The 25362-nt window shown below is 36.4% G+C and overlaps 1 protein-coding gene across 2 annotated transcripts in view; it reads right to left on the bottom strand.

The window, feature by feature from the left end:
• Positions 1–25362, bottom strand: part of LOC150098110 (uncharacterized) — a 186023-nt gene that overhangs the window by 94777 nt on the left and 65884 nt on the right. For both annotated transcript variants that reach the window (XM_090406006.1, XM_090406007.1), the window contains one exon: positions 17792–18015. In XM_090406006.1, the coding sequence (XP_090262132.1) occupies positions 17792–18015 (224 nt within the window). The remainder of the gene's footprint in view (positions 1–17791; positions 18016–25362) is intronic.

The raw sequence follows: 25362 nt of genomic DNA, 5'->3' as shown, positions 1-25362 counted from the left end.
ATGTTGGGATATTCAGTTGTATGCAAAGGTATGGGGTTTTTCTTTTTCAGACATTCCGTCCAAGTAGCTTTCCAGCATGCATTTAACGTTGATGATTTCAATTCTGATAACACCAACTTAGAGTTTGATGCAATCCAAAATAGAAAATTTCTTCTAAACATCAATAACTGTCAGTAAATTATCACTGGTAGCATGTTAAAATCTACACCTTTCATTGCCCGTGGTCTTAGGGATCGACTAATGAGTAATGGTTTTAATATACGAAATCTCCTGAAGCATTCCTGCAAAATAATAGTCACATGATCCTTAGCTGTTTTAAAGATACCAACATTTTTTGTGATTTCACTGTTCTACTTGGCATTTTCTTTCCAAAGAAAAGGCAGGTCTCATCTACGTTGCAAACTTGATCAGGAGTATAGCCACCATTTTTAATAATTTTAGACAATTTTGAAAGAAATTCCCTAGCTGCTGGCTCATCTGCAGATGTGGCTTCTCCTTTTATTTTTACATTATGAGACACGTATCTTTTGAGAGATTTTGTAAGTCAACCGGTGCTTGCAGAAAAATCACAATTGTTGTTTGATCTTGTTGGCTAATTTTCCTGAATATGTTTGTACAACCGCAATGCTTTCTGTTTGATGACATTTCCGTCTAAAGGTATTCCTTTTTGAGCAATCTTCTATCCACATCACTAGGGCCTTTTCCATCTTCACTTTTATAACGTGTCTTGTATACAATGAAGACTTGGTACCTAATTTTGTTCCATAAAGAACAAAATTAGGTTCTATAATCATTCTCATAGTAGCTTTATTCAGTCCAAAATATTTCCCTAAGGATGTTGAATCTTCTCCAGCTGCTAAACGATCTAAAATCTGGATCTTAGTTTCTAAAGAAATAGCTTTTCTATTCTACTTCTTCTAACTGAATTACCTGACCTTGTGATTAATGGGGTAATGTTACGTAAATATCTGAAAATAACTAATAATTAATTTGATTAATTTGATTAATAAAATTAATTATTAGTTATTTAATAACTAATAATTAATTTTAATAATAATAATAATAACTAATAATAAATATTATTAATTAATTTTATTAATTTATAATATTAATAAAATTATAGAGTTATAATTTTATTAATATTATAACTCTATTGCACGAACAAAACTTTCACAAACAAAACACAAGACATGTAAATGTTTCGAAGTGCAAAAAAGAAATGATTGTTTAGTAAACAACTCCTTCCAAGAAGCTTTATATAGGTGGGCCTCCCATAACGAACCAACTTAATTTCGAGGAATCAAGAAGGAACCATTAGTTCCTGGAATCAAAAGCTTCAGGAACCAATGGAAAGTGAATATAACAGATCATCTGCTGGATTAACTTCGGGGGATCGCAATTACAAAAATTGATTTTTTTGTTGTTGCCACAAATTCTGTAGCCTAGAATAATCCCTGATATTTAAAACATCGTGGGAGATTCCCCAAAATTCAAGTTTAAGTACATATATACCATTCTAGGAAATGATAATTAAAATGGAAATACCATTTTTAACAGAACTGAATTCAAACAGAAATTTTAAAAATAAGTGCATTTGAACTGTAAATCAAAATATACCATGTAAAAATATAATTGTTTTTGTTTTCTAAACTGTATTATTTTGAAATCATGTAAAAAAAAAAAAGCCGTGTAAAGAGAGAATTAGCTGTGTATATATATGCATGCAAACAAACACACACACACACACACGAAAGGCTCAGGTGTTATACACTGTTCATAATAATACTTTATGGTATAAGCAACAACAAAAGAGGAAAAAATATATTTATTAAACTCACAAATTTTTGCTGATTTTCTACCCAGCATCAGCAAAACACAATTTTCACTGTGACAGGCACACAGCACTGAAATAAGTAATTGTGGAAAATCAATTTCAATTGTAACTGAAAGCAGAACTAATATCCTTACATGGTGCCCTCTATGATCTGATAACAATAAAGTTAATTTAGAGAAGTTAGGCTATCAGGTCTTAAAATGATAGTCTCCCACATCTTTGGTAAATTAATTCAACCATACTTGCTGAAGTTCAGAAAGTGCTTCACAGCTGATACTTATTCCAAAAATAGTCTCTCAGATCTATAATGACTTCTATGTAATAAAGTTTTCTATGTTTTCCTCCATCTGGTCCTGCCAATCCCAACTTGCCATACAGATGATGGCAGATGCAATTTTTGTGTGCTTCAAGGCAGATGTTAACTGATCTACCAGTCTGCCCAAAGTAGGCTAAACTGCAAGCACAAGGAACTTTATACACTCTGCAATTTTCAAGAGGATGCAGTTGATTATTAGAAGAATGTATGAATGTAGCTAGCTGAATGAAAGGTCTGAAAGTGGTATGGAGATCATATTTGCAGAGAACTTTGGCTATTTTTTCTGATGCACCCTTAGTATATGAGATGAGAATGGTTTTGTTGTGATTCTGTTGTGTGTAGGAGGGATTGGAGAGAAGGGGGGGGGTGCTACCTCTGACTTCATATACTGCCTGATAATTTCTCTCAGAAACTTTATGAATTATTTTTTTTTCCCCAAGTAACTGTTTTTCATAGAATATATGTATCCATAATTGACAATAATAATAATTATTAATCACTTTTTCCCTGACTGAGATCATTTGCCAATACATACCAGTGATCTCCAAATTCCACAGCCTATAGCAACTTGATTATATATTTCATCTCGTTGGCCTTCGGCTCATACCCACCACAAAACCTACTATTTCTCAAGTTATTACTACTTCATTTTTGAATCACAACCTTTAAGGGATTCAGTTTCTCTTAGCATCAGTAAAATCCTCTTGTCCCTTTTGTCCACCTTAAAAATACTATTACCCTCACATTGTATATGCTGCTGCACTTGAATCAAGGCATTTGACAGTGCTGGGCTTAGAGGATTACTTGACAAATTGTCATCTTATCGTCTGCCTTCCATATTTTTTTTTTTTTTTTTAACTGGGTAAGCAGTTTTCTCACTCTGGTCATTCACTGTGTAAAATGATGGACAGCTTGCTAATTTGTTTTTCTCTCTCTAGAGATTTCTCTACTAATGATGCATGTGCCTAACAGCCTATTTTATCACCTACTCGTCCTCCGATATATAAATGACCTTCTCTCACTGATTATCCATAGTGTTATTGGTGATAGTACACCACATTCTGCCTATTCATTTGGCATACCTTGTGCTCTAACATCCTAAGATCTCTTTCTCAAGCTCTTCTACAACCAGCCAGCCTGGGCTGGTGAGGTGGTTAGCATACCTGCTTTCCAACCAACAAGCTGTGAATTGGAATCTCATCATGAATAGGAATGTGAGATAAGGACAACCCTTGTGTGAGACCACAGATGACCACCAATTTACTTATTTGGAGGCCTGAAATGAATAAATTCCATGTTTAATCTCTATTATCTAACCTTATCCCACCCTTGGTATTGATATTAATGTACTATTGGCTAACAATCTTTTGTGAGTGGAGTTTGCATTACAAGTTCCTTAAAGTGTTGCTAGTTAGCTCACTCACTTTCCCCATAAAACATTCTTATGAAGATGATTTGGAAGAAGTGAATTTCATTGCCCAGTGTGAAATTACTGCACCACTTATTGGATGCCCAGAAATGGCTTGAAAAATTCCATGTTTGGTCTCCAGAGCAGGATTCCTGGATTACATAAAAAGTAGCTTTATGGAAGTTTTTTCACTTGGCTATCCAAGCATAAGCAAACAAAGTTTGCACCTGGAGTGACTGGGGCAAAGGCAAGTTGATGAGAACTTATACCACCTTTACCACGAGTTGCCCCAGTCGTGAAATACTTCAGGGCGAACTTTGTTTGCTTACACTCGGATAAAGGATAAAACCAAATATATAATTAGTAGCATAGCCAAGTGAAAAAACTTCCATAAACTTATCTCTAATCACACCCTATCTCACACCCTATTATTAAGAATTTTAATAATAGGGTGTGACACCCTTTGGCAACTCGTATAGGTAAATATGACTTCTCCATTATTTTCACCTTCACCACCTCTGGGTCTGGCTCCCACTGATGAGGCCTCAATAAAGGTCGAGACTGGTCTGGGTAGGGACACTTCCCTTAATTCATAGCACATCTCCTTGAAGACATGCTTTGCATTATGGGTTACTAAGGCAAGTGATGAGAACTTATACCACCTTTACCTCCAGTTGCCCCAGTCCTGAAAGTACTTCAGGCACGAACTTTGTTTGCTTACGCTTGGATAAAGGATAAAACCAAATATATAATTAATAAAAATGAATATCTTCAATAAGGTGATGACAACCTAATAACCTTGACCAAAACACAGTCTTATTTTTCTTCTTACAATAAAGGATCTTAACTGGATATTGATAACATCCAGCTGTTTCTTCTTGCACTGACATTTACCTTTAACCATTCTTGACATAAACACATCACATGTGTATTTCCACAAAAATCAATATTCTTTTCCATTCAAGATGCTTTTCACTTTTCAACTACTAACTGTACAAATCCCAAAACCTATTCAATCTTAGAATACTGCACTCGTGTTTGAAGTGATGCACCACCAAAAACCTCCCTAAAAAGTGTGTCCAGAAGAAGAAGCCAGCAAGCATGGTTGCTCAATAATTCCTCTCTCAGAGTCACTCCAACTACTGTCTCACAGAAAGTCTGTGTTTTATGCCTTTTCTACAGGTACTTATGAAGGCGATGCTCCACAGAACTGGCACCCATCATTCTCTCCTCTTTCTGCTAAACAGACAATCAAATAAACATCAGCTACCTAACATCCATTCACAGTTCAACTCCTAACCCAAAGAACCTGCATTTCTCACTCTTTCATTTCATCTACTCTGTTCTGTTGAATAGCTCTTCTCACAAAGAATTCCCAAAGACTACACCCCCACTTTTTTTTTTTTTTCAAAAAATAGAATATTAATAATAATATTATTATTATTATTATTATTATTATTATTATTACCACGGGCTACTCCAGGAGTCCTTAGACTCATCGAGGGAGGCCCTAAGCATCATGTTCACACAGCTGTTCAACATTCTCACAGTATCTATCATACCTTGCCTTGAACTCGCTCACTGTCATAGCACCCACAACAGACTCTGGCAGCTTATTCCACTCATTTACCACTCTAAAAGTAAAGAACCCAGCTCTAACACCCCTGCTAACCACGCTCTTGCCCAGCTTACATGGGTGTCCCCTAGTTCTCCCACCACCAGTCCTGATCTCAAAAATATCATCTGAATTAATCCTATAGAATCCTTTTAGCAATTTGAATGTCTCAATCATATCTCCCCTTTTTCGCCTATCAACTAGTTTCTGCAACCCACAAATCTTCAACCTGTTCTCATATGGTGCATTCCATAGACCTGCTATCATCTTAGTCACTCGCCTCTGGATCCTCTCAACCTCCTCCCCATCAAGAAGGAACCGAGGTGACCAAATCTGGGCACAGTAGTCGAGATGAGGTCTTATCAGGGCTCAGTACAGAGGTACAATAACTTGTTTTTCTCTGCTCGTCAAGGTATTTTTCAACAACCAAGTGAGTTGATGAGCTGATTTAGCTACTTTCGCAATGTGCCCCCTAAACTTCATCTCCCTATCCAACAACACTCCCAAGTCCCTTGCCTCATCAATCTCTTGGAGTACAGTTCCACCAATGTGGTATACTGCTGCTAATCTTTTCACTCCGAAATGCAAAACCTTACATTTTGTCACATTAAATTGACATCCATTCTCCGTAGTCCAGAACTCCAATCTATCTAAGTCATCTTGCAAGACTTTGACATCTTCTGCATTCACTATCGCCCTACCCAACTTTGCATCATCAGCGAACAAATGAACTGTCCCACTTTGACCATTCCCTATATCGTTAATGAACAGATTAAACAGCAGTGGTCCAAGAACAGAACCCTGTGGCACACCACTAGTCACAGGCTGTCTTTTGGACTCTACTCCTGAATAAACTACTCTTTGATATCTCTCCATCAACCACCCAGCTATCCATCTCACCAACCCTATATCCATTCCCATATGTTGTAGTTTACGGATTAGAATTCCATGTGGTATCCTGTCAAATGCCTTTGCCAGGTCCAGCAGTATCACTGTAAACCCATTTCCCTTATCCAGTTCAGCCGTCACCCTGTTATAAAACTTGAGCAAGTTACTGAGGCATGATCTACCCTTCACAAAGCCATGCTGTCCTCTGTACAGTATCTCATTTTCATCAATCCATTCCTGCATTTTTCCCTTGACTACTTTCTCCAAGACCTTGACAACGACTCCTGATATGCTGATCGGTCGGTAATTTGCAACCATAGTCTTGGATCCTCCTTTATGCAGTGGAACTATTTTCCGCTCTTTCCACGCCTTCGGGACTAAGCCAGACCTGAGACTCAGATTAAACAACATGGTCAAGGGCACTGATAATTCATTAGCAGCTTCATGCAAGACCTGTGCCGGTATACCATCCAATCCCACAGATGTATTCACATTAAGGTTCTGTAATAGACTATTCACCTCCACTTCATTCATCACAATTCCCATATAAACTAATGGTTCCTTCATTTTTTCAACGTCACCACCTGGATGATATACTTTTGCAAAGTGCGCGCTCAGTAACTCCACTATATCGACTGGTTCAGTGAACTCTTTACCATCGTCATTCCTTAAAATCCTTTTGCCATGTACAGTTTTTTTCTTGCTTGCAGCATATTCAAAGAACTGTTTGGGATTCTCTTTTGCTTGCATAGCTAGTTTCCTTTCATAATCGGCTTTTGCTGTTTTTACCACACTCGTTACCCTTCTAGCCTGTACTTTATACCGTTCGTGTGCCTGCAGGTCACCCCTTTCTTTAAATTCCCTCCATAGTTGTTTCTTTTTTTGCAGCTCAAGCTTAATGGTGTTATTCATCCATTTAACCCCTCCTTGTTTCACTATTCGGACCTTAGGTATACAATCAGCCATAACCTCTTGTAAATGCTCTTTGATCACTTCCCATGCTCTATCGACGTCCGGCCCTTGCAGTTGTACATGCCATGGCACTGATCCAAGCAATCTCCTAAGCTTGTCATACTTGCCAGCACGGTAATTCCACATATACCCTGTCTTAATCACAAATTTCACACCTTTAGCCACCTCCCAGGTCAAGCCCTTATGATCACTCTCACCAATAGGTGGCAACATGGTCATATTCATTACAGTCAAATTCTCAGATACTATTACCAGGTCAAGCACTCTCACACCCCTAGTATTTTCAATTACATGCTGTTTCAGATAGTTATCCCTTAATAATTGAATAAAATCCATTTCCTTCCTCACATGTGTCCTCTCCTCCTTCCAATCAATGTTACCATAGTTGAAATCACCCATAATAATTACCCTCCTTCCACTCATTTCATCAATTTGTTTATGCATACCATCTCCACCATCTATTCCATCACCTGGTCTATAGCAGCACCCAACTGTATATTTTATTCTGCCAGTATCAATCTCACACCAAATAGCCTCAAATGAGCTCCTTTCACTATGCTGCAATACTTCAATTCTCCTTGGCTGCAGTTCATCAGCTATCATCAATAACACCTCTCCCCCAATTTTATTCTCTCTGTCCCTCCTAAACATACTATAACCTACACATTCTATCCCACTAACTATATCATCTTCCGTCAGCCATGTTTCACTAATGCCAATAACCTGTGGCCAGGAAGAGCCAATCAAGGCCAAAAATTCTTCCTTCTTGTTCCTAATACTCCGGCATTAGTATACATGAATTGCAGTGTTCCCTTTGTCCCACCCCTATCTTGATGCGTTATTCTAAATATCCCATTCCCATTTTTTGTCCTTATTGCTGGCTCAGGTACATTATATACATTTTTACACTCAACTGTCTCACTGATGTCTGGATATCCACTTCCCCCCCTCCTTGGTAGTTCTAGTTTCCCTGGTTCTGCACATCCATTTTCACTTCATTCAGCAACACTTTTTCCAGTCTCCGCACACCAAGTCCATTCAAATGCAGTCCATCCATCTTGTATAAGTCCTTTCGCCCATCAAACTCATTCCACACGTCCACAAATTCCACACCACACCGTCCGCATAACCTGCGCATAATATCATTTGCGATTATGGCCCTCCTTCTAAACTCCTCTCTGTCATACCGCGGTAACAGACTCACCATTCTAACTCTGTCACTCTTTTCTTTCGCTACCTTTAACAATACTTTCAAGTCCTCTCTCATAAAAAATTTATCACCTTTCAATTCATTCATACCAGCCACAATTGTTATTTCTTTCACCCTCTGTTTTTGCACTCTAATGCTCTCACTTACATCCTTAAATTTCGCACCCGGAAAGTACGATTTAGTTACACTCCCATCTATTACTCCTCTTAATAACGAGTCACCAAACACGCAACATTAATTTACTATAATGTTTGAAATCTCTCATGTTTGGAACTGATATTAAAAATGCTATTCCCATAAGTATGTCCTTATACTCACTAAACTCAGCAATTTTTTTTTTTATTTTTTTTTTTTAAGAATCACTATTTTCTGGTAATAAACCATTCACAAAAAAGTCAAAAAGTAATTATGTTTTAATTCAACTAGTTTCACTTCATCAGGAAACAGCACAAATAAATAACTTTTTTCTTTTTTCTTTTAGCATAATGCTCATCAAGGGGAGCAACTGTTGTCACTTTCTCCTTGTATGTCAGCTTTAGCCAACAGGTATAGGAATCAACCTCCCAAGCTTATGCCTGTCTATGAATCCTCTTGCAGATTTCCTCGCTCATTTCCTAACTTCATTTTGGAATCCTCCCTATCTCTCACTATCAGGTACTATATTGTGAGCCATCACCTCCACACTTACTCACCAATTTTATCATTCCTATTATTACATTCGCTTACCTCAAAATTGTCATGCATTTTCTATAGACACCAAACACTAAATCCATTGTTGTCACTTTCTCCTTGTATGTCAGCTTTAGCCAACAGGTATAGGAATCAACCTCCCAAGCTTATGCCTGTCTATGAATCCTCTTGCAGATTTCCTCGCTCATTTCCTAACTTCATTTTGGAATCCTCCCTATCTCTCACTATCAGGTACTATATTGTGAGCCATCACCTCCACACTTATCACCAATTTTATCATTCCTATTATTACATACCTCAAAATTGTCTGCATTTTCTATAGACACCAAACACTAAATCCATTCAAGTGTAGGACAGTGCTCATAATTCTTTCATCTATACATCCACATAACAACATCATTTTTCCTAAAGAAACTGTGCATTAACTGTGCATTAACTCAATTGATATTATGGTACATCTTCTTAATTCCCTTTTATCTCTTGGCATTAGGATATGATAGTGGTCCTCTTTCACATCCTTTAACATTTTGTACTTATTAACATACAAATATTTCTTACTGCAAAACTATCACTTTGTCTCTCTCTCTCTCTCTCTCATAAAATCTAATAATCCAATTACAGTCTGACTGCTAACTTAACAAACCTCCTTTTCCTAATAATTCTATCTATTTCTATTCAGTGAAATGGCCTTTCATGACATGCCCTCAGTGACAACAGCAATCAGCTATTATTAATATTAAACAATATTAATAAGTTCCTTCTCTCTTAACTACTGCTCACACAAATAGTATGCTATAAGTCTGCAAACACTGCTGAATGGGACTCATAATAAAAAAAATAATAAATACATAAATAAAAATTCAGTAATGGTCTGGAAACATACCAAAGTATCACACCACACCAAAACCTGGTGTGAAAGAAAACTTCAAGTCTGCAGGACTATCATCAACCAACCCAAATAAAAATTACAAAAATTATTGAGAAAAAATAATTTTGGTCAATATTCATCTCCTCATCAATATTCATAATATTGCAGTGAACTATATAAAAACCAACTAAATGATACTGCAACAGAAGTAATCAAAGAACTAAAAGCAATCTCTCCACCAGCAGAGATCTTGGAAAATGGCATCTTGGAAGAGGAAGTGAATAAGGCTATAAAATATCTCAAGAACAACAAGAGTCCTGGAAATGACAACATAATAGGCAAGATGCTAAAATATGGGGGAGAAGCAGTTGTAAAAGAAATTACATAAGCTATGTAATAAAATATGGAAATCAGGGTATGCCCCCGAAGAGTGGGAAAAATCAGTCTTGGTTGTTCTTCATAAGAAATGCAGTGCTTTAGAATGCACCAATTACAGAACTATTGCATTAATGAGTCATCTTGGCAAAGTGCTGATGAAAATACTAACAGAATGCCTGAAGGGTCATATGGAGGCACATCTTCCTGATGAGCAAGCCAGATTTCGAAAAGATCGAAGTACAGTGCAACAAATACTCGTACTAAGACTAATAGCAGAGAAAGTTCGGAGAAAGAACAAAAAGATATACTGCTGTTTCATGGACTTCCAAAAAGCATTTGATAATATTAACAAAAATATAACATGGGCTGTCTTGGAATCCTATGGTGTGGACAATAAATTGATCCGCCTGCTGAAAGATATAAACAGCCAAGCACAAGCAAAATTCAGAACAGCAGGTGAGACTGGAGATTGGTTTGCCAGTCAAGGCACAAGACAAGGGGACCCAATATCACCAATCGTCTTCATCACACATCTGGGAAGAATACTAGATGAGATTAAAGAAGAAGGTGGAGGCATTTCAATAAATGGCATGAGAATAAACTACCTCTGCTTTGCAGATGACATCATCCTGATTGAAGAAGATGCAGCAAGGCTGGAACAGGCATTGCAAACACTATACACAGAAGGAAAAAAATATGGACTAGATGTCAACTTTGAAAAAAATAAAACAATGATATTCAGACAACAGGAGTTACTGAACAGAGTTATGATGGACAGATTTCAACTGAAAAATGTGGAACACTTCACATATCTTGGATGCCACGTGACGCATGACTTGGACCCCAAAAAAGAGATAAAAATAAAAATTAGAATAGCCAGAGCAACAACTATTTTAAAAGCCATGGACAAAATATGGAAGAGCCAAGCTATAAAGATGCAAACTAAACTGCACATTGTAGAAACCTGTATCTTCAGAAGCATGCTTTATGGATGCGGGGCCTGGATACTCCTGAGAGAATCTGAAAGAAGGATACTGGCATTTGAGAGGAAGGGCTATAGAAAGAGCTTGAGAATAAGCTGAGTACAGAAAGTGAACGATGAGGAAATCTACAGACGAATACAACCAAAAGAAAACCTGATCCAGAAAATAATCAAAAGAAAACTACATCTATTTGGCCACACATTTAGAATGAATGATTTAAAAACGTTGCTGTTTGGAATGATTGAAGGAAAAAACAAAAGAGGAAGACCAAACAGAGAATGAGGTGATGACATTGTCAAATGGTTCTTTCTTTTAGGGTTACACGGTGATCAGCACTCATATTTGTAGATTTGGGACTCAAAAACACACGTGTTGAACAGATTATTTTATTAATTACAAATAAAATAAAACTTGCCGTTTCGACCTCTATATCGAGGTCATCATCGGAAGAATACAACTGTATGCAGAACCAAGCTACATGCTCATGCTTTCTATACCAGTAAACTAAATCTACGCAGTTAATAAATCTTTTTTCTAGCCTGACCTCTAGTGATAGAAAAGAAAAACAAATAAATAAAAAAAAAATAATAATAAAATAAAAAAATAATAATAATAATAATATATATATATATATATACACATTATAAATAGATAAATGCAACTACAAATTTTTGCCCACGTACTCCGCTCCGGATATTTCGTATGGCAAAACAATTTTTACCTTCAAAAAGAAGGTACAGCCATGGGCTCACCACTTTCTCCCCCAATAGCTAACTTTTATATGGAAGACTTTGAGCAACGGGCTCTAGAGACAGCATGTCTAAAGCCCAAAATCAGGTTCAGATACGTCGACGATATTTTCGCCATTTGGCCCCACGGCCACGAAGCTCTAAATACATTCCTTAGCCACCTAAACAAACAACACAAACGTATCCAATTCACCATTGAAATGGAAAAAAATGACTCTCTTCCTTTCCTAGACACACTTGTCACACGTCTTCCCTCTGGCTGTCTCTCCTTCTCAGTTTACCGCAAACCTACACACACAGGCCAATACATACACAAAAATTCTTACCACCACCCAACACAAAAATTAGGTGTCATAAGCACCCTTAAACACAGAGCCCTAACTATCTGTTCAAATGAACAGGCTCTAAACCAAGAATACAAAATCATCAACCAAACATTTATCAAAAATGGATACAATAAAAAAACTATTCACAAGATCCTCCATAAAGACACCAGTAAGAACAAAAAAGATTTCAAGAATGCTATTGCCATTCCTTATGTTAGAGGCATTTCTGAAAAAATAGACAGAACACTTCGCAAATACAACATTAAAACCACCTTTAAACCCCCAAATAAGCTAAGACACCTACTCAGTTCCTCTAAAGATCCTCTTCCACACCTAGCACACCCAGGGGTATACAAAATACACTGCACATGTAACATACCATACATAGGGGAAACAGGGCGAACTATCCCAATCAGACAAGACGAACACAAACGACACATTAAATACCTCCACTTCGGTAAAACAGGCCTTTCTGACCATGCACTCCAAACATACCATAGAATTGACTGGAAAAATACCAAGTCCCTACACTGCACCAAAACATGGTTTGAGAGAAAATTTAAAGAGTCTTGTGAAATGCTCAAACACAACCCAAATCTCAACAAAAATGATGGCTTCACCATTTCAAGAATGTGGAGGACCCATCTACAACCTGTATAACATCCTAAACTAGCATTAGAAAAATTCCCACTACAAGAAGACAACCTGGTGACCTGGTGAAGTGTTTAGAACATTCAATAGCAACTGAAAGAAATCATTTTGTAACTATCCAGAATATTAATACATGAGGACTCTAACAGTTTATTGTAGTTGCATTTATCTATTTATAATGTGTATATATATATTATTATTTTTTTTTTTTTTTTTTTTTATTTATTTGTCTTTCTTTTCTATCACTAGAGGTCGGGCTAGAAAAAAGATTTATTAACTGCATAGATTTAGTTTACTGGTATAGAAAGCATGAGCATGTAGCTTGGTTCTGCATACAGTTGTATTCTTCCGATGATGACCTCGATATAGAGGTCGAAACGTCAAGTTTTATTTTATTTGTAATTAATAAAATAATCTGTTCAACACGTGTGTTTTTGAGTCCCTAAATCTACAAATATGATTGTCAAATGGTGTGGAAAATATACACAAACTGCGTCATCTTGCACAAAACAGAATGCAATGGAAGAATCATATCAATATGGCATCAGACACCTACGGCATTGGACCCATGGTTGTTGATGATGATGATTCATCTCCTAAAACACATACCTACTCAAGTCTGATTTATATACATATGCATATAATTGCAACCTATAGTTCAACTGTATATGACAGAATCTACTTATGGTTTTATTATTATTATTATTATTATTCAGACCTCCATGGAATCAAAAGACTCATCGTGGAGGTCTCCCCCCCCCCCAAGAAACACAAAGTCTATGTGCCACTCCTTAAACTCATTGACCGTTCTCGCTCTCATCACTCCATCAGGCAATGCATTCCATGGTTCAACTACCTTCCATGCAAAGAAACCACTCCTCACTCTCTTGCTCACAGTTTCCTTTCATAACTTGCAGGGATGGCCTCTTGTCATCACTCCTTCCCGCTGTTCAACCAAGCAAAATAACTCCTCAGTGTCAACCCTGTAACCACCTCTCAACAGTTTAAAAGTCTCGATCATATCACCTTTCCTTCTTCTATCCACCAAACTGCAGTGCACATTCCCTCAGCCGATCCTCATAACTATCATTGTTCAGTCCTGAAACCATCTTTGTCATTGGCCTTTTTACCCTTTCCACAGTTAATTTATCCCCCTTCAAATCCTGGGGACCAAATCTGAGAACAATAGTCCAAATGTGGTCTGATCAGGGTCTTATACAATGGAATGATAACTGTTTTATCTCTGCAGGTCAGCGTCCTTCTCATTATTGCAGCAATCCTCTGTGTTACCTTCACCACCTTTGCAATATGTCCCCTAAATTTCAGGTTTCTATCAATCATCAATCCCAGATCTCTTGTCTCCCCCCACTTCCTCCAGTATAACTCCTCCCATAGGGTATGCAGTTTATAGGCTTAGAGGAAAGAGGAGTGAGGGTGGACAGTTTGTCAGAACAGTGCCTATGACACAATAACTATAGAAAGGCATATGACAGAAACAGAACATCCATGAGAAAGCGACTAGGGTGAGTTTGTAAGAGAGAGAGGTCATCTATTAACCAGAATGTCCTCCTTAATAGAATCAAGCAATTTTTTTATGCACTACAAAAAACAAAAAAGTTAAAACATTTTAGTTTTATGGAGGCCAAGGCATGCGATGCTTTTATAATCAAAGATTAGAGATATAAGACAACTTAAGAGAAATCTAGAACCTGCTAGATTTATTTTTTGTTGAGATCAGAGTATCATCAAAGGTAAGGAAGTGAAGCAACATCTTTCTTATGAGAAATATGACTGGATGTGTTTTGAAAGCACTGAAGTTCACAAAGATATCGTCATCCCACTGAATAACTACAAGGAGATTAGAATTTAGTATGCTGGTACGTATCTAGAAACAAAGAATTATTCAGAATAGAACACACTTGTTAAATGAAGAAAAGGAATGCAGTGTTTTGTCATCAGCAAAACTATGGATATTTGAGATTAGTGAGATGAGGTGATTTATGTATAAAAGCAAAAACATAGGTGAAAGTCTGAAAGTACAGAACCCTGGGGTTCTCAAGCATTAGTCAGGACATCTGAACATAAAAGATGGTAGGCTAGTAAGCAGACTTCTATGACAGACCTGAAGGAGAAAATGTTGGCTATAAGAGTTGCTATGGCTAGAGAATGGCAGAATCCATACCTGCCATTAATTAATTAGGTTGTACCAATAATTAGTGGTCATTAATTAATTGTTAGATTCTCCAGATAAAAAAGTTTTTTATCTGGAGAATCTATAGATCTCGAGGTAAAAAAGTTGGCTATGGATGACATTGTTCATTATTTTTAAAACAATTCCTGTGAGGGCAGTGGGATGACAGACTGACTACTGACTGTTTTTTTTGGAATAGACTAAAATATAAATATAAACTTGCTTTTGTGCTATAGGATAGAAATCAAATGAATATGGAAGATTGGAAAACAATTTCATAAAAAACATATTTAACCTGGCATTAGTAAGGTGGGGTGTCACAGACCCCAAAGATTTTAAATAGACTATAACACCAGTGGCAGTGAGTCATGCCTCAGTATAGCTTCCCCTCCCGTAACCTGCTACTCGGTGCCATAGATGACAGGCTGTTGCACGCAAGCAAGTTTAGTGTGGGACCCTACCTTACCATTTTTGTTACATTTTTCCACCTTACTAATGGCAGGTTAAAAAAAATAAATAAATAAATGGAGCCAGTGTGCTTTATCAAAACACTAAAAAGTCAAAATAAGAGTCAAATCTTTTTTTTTTTTTTTTGTTACTCCTGCCCATGAAAGATTGCAAGTCTATAGTACATTACTTACTACTATAGGTAGGTTAAGAGATTTGAATTCAGAAACTTATCTGCACAGATAGCCTAGTGGGTATGTGCTTCACAACCATATGCCTGGGGAAGGAGTGTCCTAGGTTCGATTCCCATCAACGAAGTGAGGGGGGGGGGGGGCTTAATGATCTTCCTCAGCCATAGCCAAGTTAGCCGTTCTTGAACATGGACAGCAGGGTTTTTTTAAGAAGCCTGTGTAGCTCACACCACAGCACTTGACTGCACGAAGGAAGACTTGCTGTCGAATCTAGTTGGCTACTAGAGGAAATTTTTCTAAGGCCTTTTTTTGACAGGTTCTCAAGTTAGTCGATCTCTGGCACAGGCAAGTGGGTGTTTTCTCCCGGAAACTCAAGAAAATCGACCACAGAACCCACATTATTTCAGACATTAAATATATTATTTAGGGTTGGGACTACGAGATGGCGACACTTGTTGAGCCGTCTCTCTTCACTGCATGCTGCTTAATTAGTGATAGCTTTGGGCCAGCTATCTCTGATTGGGTACTAGTGGAAATTGAACTGCCCATTCAGTCTTCAAAAGTTAGATAGGGCTAAAATGGTCTTGCCTACTCCCTATATAGGAATAAAAATGCATTATCTGATTTTTTTTTTTTTTTTAAGATCCAGAAACTCTGCCCTAAAGACCAAACATAGAACTTTTTAAAGCCACTTCAAGCTTCCAATAAGTGGAGTGGCAGTATAACAGTGAGTAATTAAAATCATATCCCACCTAAAGATTGCTGATTGGAGAACAAGTGTGCTAATTACATAGCCAACCAGGCTAGTTTATCTAGCTTTGACCCTAAAATGATGCATAAACATATATAAATTAAACAGATACACATCCAACCACACACACACACACACACACACAGCTATAAATTGCATATACTTTTGCCTTGAATAACTAAAAGAACTTAGAAACTTTTTTAATTTTGCATAAAATTTATTATTACTATTACTCCATATATTACTCCATACGTGCGTCTCAACTTTTAAGCAAAATCTAGAAATACAACTCCTTTGCTCGCCTTAAAAAAATAATGAAAATAATAACAGTTAGTCAGTCTGGCCAAGTGAATAGTGCTTCTGCTCTCCAACCAATAAATTGTAGGTTCGGATACTACTGTGGACATGGATGCTTATGAATGTTTTAGGCAGTGAATTGCAGAATCCAATGTGAGACCATTACCCTGCTTAATTGGACTGAAAAGGTTTCATATTTGGCCTTTATAACAAACTTTCTGGACTATATAATTTTATATTAGCCTACCCAAAGTACTTAAAGTATGACGGAAAAAAAAAGTTATTTTTACACAATGCTATGGAGTTCAAGGAATCAGTGGTGGAGGGCATCTACACACACACACGCTGTCATCTACTGCCCACTAATTGTATTTTTGTATGTCAACTGCATGTTTTCTCTAACCAAGTTTCCAAGAGGGAAAAAAAAAACATGCAGCCTCCATATGAGATCAGCTCAAATGAAAAAGTTAATATAAAGCGTTTCCTTGTCATAATAAGAATCAAACTCAGATCTTTTCTGATGAAAAGGCACATTGTTCCACTTGTAACTGCACTACAGAAGTGTAAAAAAGTTGGCTACCATTTTCCTTAAAAGTGCCGTTTTGTCAATAGTTAATGATGATATTAGTGCACCATCTCAGTATTTTATTCTATGATGATTACATTAATAGAATTAACTTGTTACATTACACAAATGAAGGTGATACAATTTTTTCTGCAATAGTATAAAGTTATATAAAATTCTCACTATAAATTTATATCATCAAGTTTTCTTACTGTACTATGTATGATTCACCTAAATCTCCTTTGTGGCTTTTATAACCAGATGAAAATTTAACAAGTGTAGGGAACAGATCATTGCTGTTATGCAAAAATTATACATATAGTTTTACTCATTTTAATATTTTTTTTAATAAATGGAAAGCATGTCTTATGTTGCAAAAGCTAGACTGACAGTTTTTAATAGCATTGAACTAAATTTTTCTTGTAAATGCAACTTAATTTTAAAAAAAAAAATACAATTACCTGTTAAATCAAACTTATGCAATTGTAACTCATGAATCATATTATCAATGTGGTAGTCTCCATTGACATCACTCTCTTCATTGATTATATCTATATCACTAGAAAGATGACTCTCTCTACTAGATAAAGATGAACTTTCATCATCGGCATCATTTTCCAAACTAATGTCACTTGACTTACAATATTTAGAATTGAAATTTTCAATCTGGCTGTCGGTTAACATCCTGTAAATGAAACATTTCACCATTATATTCAAATCTAAACACTAGCAGTTATTCAAAAGACAAAGCATTCATGTTACTTCATAATTATATTTTATCTATCTTACATGTAAAAAATTCCCATCATGGAATAGTTACTATACGTAAAAGTCTTTTCAACTTTGCAAATTTAGTAGAGGTCTAAAAAAGTTGAAGTCCTTTATCAACCTTAATATGAAAAAACTTTCGATTCGAGAGTAGATTTCCACATGTGGCCCTGCACCTTCCCACAAAGATGTTTCGGCAATGGGAAAATTAAAGGATCTGCACTAGGAATTGTTGGAACATCCACCCTATTCCCCAGATTTGGCTCTCTCTGACTTCTATCTCTTCCCAAAACTAAAACTCTTCCTCGCTGGGCAGCGTTTTTCTTCGAATCAAGAGGTGTTGCAGCTGTAGAGGGGTATTTTGTAGATCTTTACTGAGAACCACTACAGGGACGGGATAATGCCGCTACAGCAGCATTATCCTGAAATGTATTACAATAAATGTATTAGTCGTAAGAAAAATTATGTTGAAAAATAAAAATAATTTTGAAATTATAAATTCGTTTTTTCATTGTTAGGCCACGAACCTTTCAGACCACCCACGTATATAGCATTATTTATTTATAGCATTGATTCTCTACATCAGTCAGAAATGATAAACAGCTTAAAATAACAAGCCATCCCAACAAAGTATATCCAATTATTAAAAACTTTAATTAGAAGAAACACATGTATAAACCACAGTGAAAATTATTTAATTGTAAATATTTCATCCTAAGTATCTTAGGACATCATCAGTACAGTATTTAAACAAAAATTAGGAATAACATACAGTTAGGGCGCATGATTACAATAGAATCTCATGAAAACGTGCATAACGTGCTAAAGTAGTACAAAAAAAAAAAAAAAAAAAACGTTAATTATTTAACACAGTTTTGTATGATAATTTCCCATACTTTAGGAATAGTAAGAACGTCGTCTCGCGGTTTAGGTTTGGTCTGTGTAGTAGGGCTTCAGAACTTTCTTTGTATAAACGTTCATGTTTAAATATAGATCTATGTAAAAGTTTAGCCTTTTCCCAATGGATCCTATGGTTTGGATTTTCAATTCCGTGTTGAGAGAGGCCAGATTTCTGCGGTTTAAGAAGACGAATGTGGTCTTGATGTTCCGAGATGCGTTTCTGAACAGATGAAGAAACAATCAAAAAACTTAAGACATACCATGCAAGACCTCCTAGAATTTATGGCTTACCTAAGCTACACAAAACTAATGTTCCACTTAGACCTGTCGTAGACTGTATCGGCTGTCCAACGTACAAGTTATCAAGATTCTTATCTAACCTTCTCCGCCCTCACATAGGCCACTCAGTCTCTTCAATCAAAAATTCTAATGAGTTTCACACAAAAATTAAAGACATTCAACTATCAAAAAAACTGACTTGTTAATCAGCTTTGACACTGTCTCCCTCTTCACTAACATTCCCCATAAAGAAACAATAGAATTACTAACTCAAAAATTTCCGTCTGATATAGTTGAATTGTTCAAGTTTGTTATTGCATCAGGTTGCTTCACCTGGAAAGGTCAAATTTACAAGCAAGAGGAAGGAACAGAAATGGGATCTCCTTTATCACCAAACCTAGCAAATTTGTTTCTAGAACACCTTGAGGAAAAAATATTCACTTTTGAACCCAAACCAAAAATTTGGCTAAGATATGTCGATGACGTATTTGCCGTATGGAATCATCCCGAACCTGAATTAAAACTGTTTCTAGATAAAATTAACCTTCTTCATCATCACATCAACTTTACGTTAGAAAAAGAATCTCCACAGGGTATCTCATTTTTGATTTACCCATCAAAAGAAAAGAAGACTGTTCCATCGCCACCTCCATCTTTCGCAAGCCTACATTCTCAGGTCGCTAAATTCACAATTCTTCTGCTCATCATCCATCTCAGAAATCTGGCATTATTAAATCACTAGTTTCCAGAGCACACAAATTCTGAAGAATCTTTAAACCAGGAATTAGAAGTTATCAAAAATACAGCCATCCTAAATGGATATAATCCCAAAACAACTCAAAAAATCAGTCACTTCTTCATACATCAAACCAGACAGGAAGAAGTGCATAGGATTCCCATACCTTACGTTAAAGGCATCTCAGAACGTCTTTCTAAAATTATGAAGAAATACAATTTTGCCACTACTTACAAACCTATCAACCAAATTTACAACTTATTACCTTCTCCTAAGGACAAATTCTCACCCTTGATGTTACCTGGTGTTTATGAGATTCCATGCTCATGCAAATTATCTTACTTTGGACAGACAGGTAGGTCTGTTCAGAAACGCATCTCGGAACATCAAGACCACATTCGTCTTCTTAAACCGCAGAAATCTGGCCTCTCTCAACACGGAATTGAAAATCCAAACCATAGGATCCATTGGGAAAAGGCTAAACTTTTACATAAATCTATATTTAAACATGAACGTTTATACAAAGAAAGTTCTGAAGCCCTACTACACAGACCAAACCTAAACCGCAACGACGTTCTTACTATTCCTAAAGTATGGGAAATTATCATACAAAACTGTGTTAAATAATTAACGTTTTTTTTTTTTTTTTTACTACTTTAGCATGTTATGCACGTTTTCATGAGATTCTATTGTAATCATGAGCCCTAACTGTATGTTATTCCTAATTTTTGTTTAAATACTGTACTGATGATGTCCTAAGATCTTAGGATGAAATATTTACAATTAAATAATTTTCACTGTGGTTTATACGTGTGTTTCTTCTAATTATGAACGCACCACAGGTTTCGTTATTTAAAAAAAAAAAAAAATATTAAAAACTTTATATCAAAACTCAACAACTAGCATAAAACTTAATATCAAAAATCAATAACTAGTATAAAGCTTAATATCAAAACTCAAAAGCTAGAATATCAGGGAAAGGAATTTGATATTACAATAAGTGTAATGCAAGGAGATCCCATATCACCCAAATTGTTTTCTGCTAAATTAGAAGTCTTTAAGAACATCGCATAGGAAAACTATAGAATTAGCATAAATGGAAAAAAATTTCAATCACTTATGTCAGTGGTTCTTAGCCTTTTAGTAGTCGCAGTCTCCTAGTTTGTAGTAACATTACCTTGATGGACCTGTGTTTCACTCAGAATTTCTCCATTAGTGCAGGTCACAAAGATGCCTCCAATGTTCTCGATCTTGAGCCTCTCTCTTCCATTTTATACCCATAAATTTCACTACTGGATCTTCTCATCTTATAGGTGGTCTTCCTGGTTTTCTCTTTATTCTTGGTTGCCAGTTGAGTATTCTATATGTCCATCTGTTATCCCTGAATCTGGTTATGCGACCTGCCCATCTCATCTTGCTTTCATATACTGCAGTTACCACATCTTTCATGCCTGATCTCTTTCTTAGTTCAGTGTTTCTAACATGTTCCATTTTGCTGATGTTACAAATCCTACTATCTGTAACGTTCTATTGCACGCTGAGTTATTCTGAGAGATTTCTTCTTTTCTTGTCGTGTTCCATGTTTCCGATCCATATGTAAGTGATGGAAGAATGTCACTATTAAATAGTTTTGCCTTCACAGAGATGTCAAGATTTGGATCAGTAAGTGTTTCTTTTAGTCTGTTGAATGATTGTCATATGGTTTTCTTTCTTTCTTTTTGCTAGTTCTTCAGATAAATCGTTATTCATTTTTATTGTTTATCCTAAGTAATTGTAGGAGTCAACTTGTTCCATAGGGATGTTATTAATACATAGGTGACTGTCACTTGTGTAGATGTTTTTGATCCATTTTGTTTTTTCTAGATTCATTTCTAAGCCTATCTTAGTGCTGTTTGTGTATATTTTTTCACCCATTTCTTCTAGGTCTTTTGGGTTGTGGGATATCAGTACTAGATCATCAGCAAACATAAGGATTTGTAGTTTTTCACCATCTTTGCTTATTCCTCCATTAGGTCTATTTTTTTCAGAATGTATTCTTAAGTGCTGGTAAAAGATTAGGGGAGATTTTCATATTGGAGGCTTAATGGATTGTATACAACACTCAGAAAGGATTAAAACAGAATTTAATACTTCCTATATATTTCATCTCAGTAAATGAGACATCTTCAGGGATTACAAAAAAACTAATGTAACATAAAAACAAATAACACACAATACTAAGCCCAACCATGTGGGTGACACTAAAGTCCTATCTAGGTGGAGCGCCCTCTAAGGGCGGTTGTAGGTGGTCTGGAATGTAAAGTGGGACCTCTGGTGATTAGCATTTACCAAATCTTGGGAAGCTTAATGCAACCATATTTGTTGGGATTAGGTTGATTTCTGAGAGCTGTTGCTGATTCTAAGAATAGTTAGTTGTATCCAAGAAATGGTCAGCCAGGCCTGACTGACCATAGTCATGTTTGCAGATGTATGACTTATATTCCTCCAGGCGGATAGTGGCTGATCTGCGTGTCTGTCCAAAGTACACCAGTTTACAGGAACAGGGTACTTTATAGACTCCAGGCACTGAGAGAGGAGGGAGCTGATTTTTTGTAGAACGGATAAGGGTAGCAAGTTTGCGGTGGGGCTTAACCTACACACAGCATTTTAGCCCCACTGCAAACTTGCTACCCTTATCTGTTCTACAAAAAATCAGCTCCCTCCTCTCTCAGTGCCTGGAGTCTATAAAGTACCCTGTTCCTGTAAACTGGTGTACTTTGAACAGACACGCAGATCAGTCACTATCCGGCTGGAGGAACATAAGTCATACATCCGCAAACATGACTATGGTCAGTCAGGCCTGGCTGACCATGTCTTGGATACAACCCACAGGATCTCATGAAAAAAACCATGCTCCACCACAGCAATTCAAAAAAGAGGGACTATTCTTAGAATCAGCAGCAGCTCTCAGAAATCAACCTAATCTCAACAAATATGGTTGCATTAAGCTTCTCAAGATTTGGGAAACACTTATCACCAAAGGTCCCACTTTACATTCCAGGCCACCTACAACTGCCCTTAGAGGGCACTCCACCTAGATAGGACTTTAGTGTCACCCACGTGGTTGGACTTAGTATTGTGTGTTATTTGTTTTTATGTAATCCCTGAAGATGTCTCATTTACTGAGATGAAATATATAGGAAGTATTAAATTCTGATTTAATCCTTTCTGAGTGCTGTATACAATCCATTAAGCCTCCAATATGATGTCCTCACAGCACTTAAGCCTCTACACAGATTAGGGGAGATCACAACGCCTTGGCAGACTCTTCTCTTTATATCTATAGGTTGATCAAATAGGGTTATTTGTGTGGTCTGATTTTTGTTAATTTCTTTTATCATGTGGATGTAAGTAGGGTCCACATTTATTTCCAGTAAGGCACTGATTACTGCATTGTGTTCTATGGTATCAAGTAATCAAGTTATATGGTATGTTTTTTTAAAATAAATAAAGAGGAAACATAGAGGGATTTGGTATTCTCTGCATTTTTCTGTTAGTTGTGAAATGACCTGGATATGATCTATTGTGAAGAAGCCTCTTCTGAATCCTGCCTGCTCTCTACTAGAGTTGTCTTCGAGTATGTTTTGGGTTCTGTTCAGTATTACTCTGTTCATGAATTTATATATGAGAGAGAGTAGACAGACTGGACGATTTTTATGTCTTCCTTGCCTTTTTTTGAATAAAAGTATGGTTTTTGAGGTCTTCCATTCCTCTGGAATCTTTCTTTCTTTGAAGTATCACATGAATCTGGCAGCCAAGGCTTTGAAAATAATTGGTCCACCTTGTTGGATTTCTTCAGCCTTAACATGATCAAGTCCTGGGGCTTTACCTTTACTCATTTTCTAAGGGAATGTTCTATTTCTTCTGGAAGTACATCTGGTATATTGTTTGGTTTTGGAATGATAGGTTCTGAAACTTGGCACTTAGTTGCATAGAGGTTTTTATAAAAATTCTGCACAATTTCTTCTATCCTTTTTTCTATTAGTATGTTTTCTCCATTTTGAACCTGTAAAGCAGATGGAATTGGCTGTTTAAAATTTAAGTCTTTCTCTATTTTTTTCAGGCTGGTTTTTGCCTGCACTGCTTCTCTTAGTTTTTGTATCCTGAAAGCTTTGTAGTCTTCTGTTCTGGAATTATTTTCCATAGTAACTTACAGATAATTTTGTATTCTAGAAAATTTTCTTCAGATTTCTTTAGTTCTTTTCTCTTTTTCAGTAGTTCTATAGTTTGAGGAGAGAGAGTCGTTCTCTTTTCTTTCACAGGAATTTCTGATTTTTTCTTGCACTCGTTAAATTTATTAATAAAGTCAATATAGTCATCATTTATGTAACAGTGTTTAATAGTCCATTCAGTCTGTTCTATGTACTTCCTGAACTTGTGGTAGTCTATTTGTTTGGGTTGTCTTTTCAGGTTTGATGTTGCCCTAATATGTTATTCTTTTTTGTGGTCTGTTCTTATGATGGCTCTGAGGAGTCTGTGGTCAGAATCTATGTTGAAGTATGTTTCGCCTATTGTGCCAACATTTTGTACCAGTCTTTTGCAGTCTGCTAAAATGTAGTCAATTTAATTTTTTGTGTCTCCATTTGGTGATTGCCAAGTCCATCTTCTTCCTGGGCATTTGTTGAAAAAAAAAATGTTCATGATAAAGAGTTATTCAGCTGCAGCAAATTCAGCTAATCTCTCTCCTCTTCTATTTCTTTCTCCCAGGCCATATAGCCCTATAAACGTTTTGTTTTCTTTTCCTATTTTGGCATTAAAGTTACCACCAACAAACATGTATGTTGACTTGTAATGTAATGCCTGTTCAAGATTCATGTAAAAATTTTCCATTTCTTGATCTTTCTTGATTGAGATTTCTTGAATGATATCAGCTACAGATGTTGGAGCATAGCAGGATATTGATTTTATTGTTATATTGTTCTCTATTCCAATTAGGAGTACACCTATTCTTTCAGATATGATGTTATAAGAAAGGATCGACTTGGTGAGCTTAGATTTAACAATGAAGCCCACTCCGCCTTGTTTGACATTGTTTGAGGATGCTCCGAGGAGTATCTGTGTGCTATCGTACAATGTTGCTGTCAGTTTTCTTTCAGTCTTTTTGTTTCATTCACTAGCAGGATATCTAAATTGATATTAGTTAGTTCTTTGATTAATAAATCTATTCTGTAGTCTCTTGCCAACTAATATCAACTTAGATATCCTGCTAGTGAATGAAACAAAAAGATTGAAAGAAAACTGACAACAACATTGTACGATAGCACACAGATACTCCTCGGAGCATCCTCAAACAATGTCAAACAAGGCGGA

This window comes from Typopeltis vanoorti, chromosome 16 (assembly GCF_054136105.1).
Source record: "Typopeltis vanoorti isolate ZY-2024b chromosome 16, IOZ_Tvanoo_1.0, whole genome shotgun sequence".
Classification (NCBI taxonomy): Eukaryota; Metazoa; Arthropoda; class Arachnida; order Uropygi; family Thelyphonidae; genus Typopeltis; species Typopeltis vanoorti.
The sequence above is the reverse complement of the archived record's forward strand: the minus strand, read 5'-3'. Positions and strand labels throughout refer to the sequence as shown.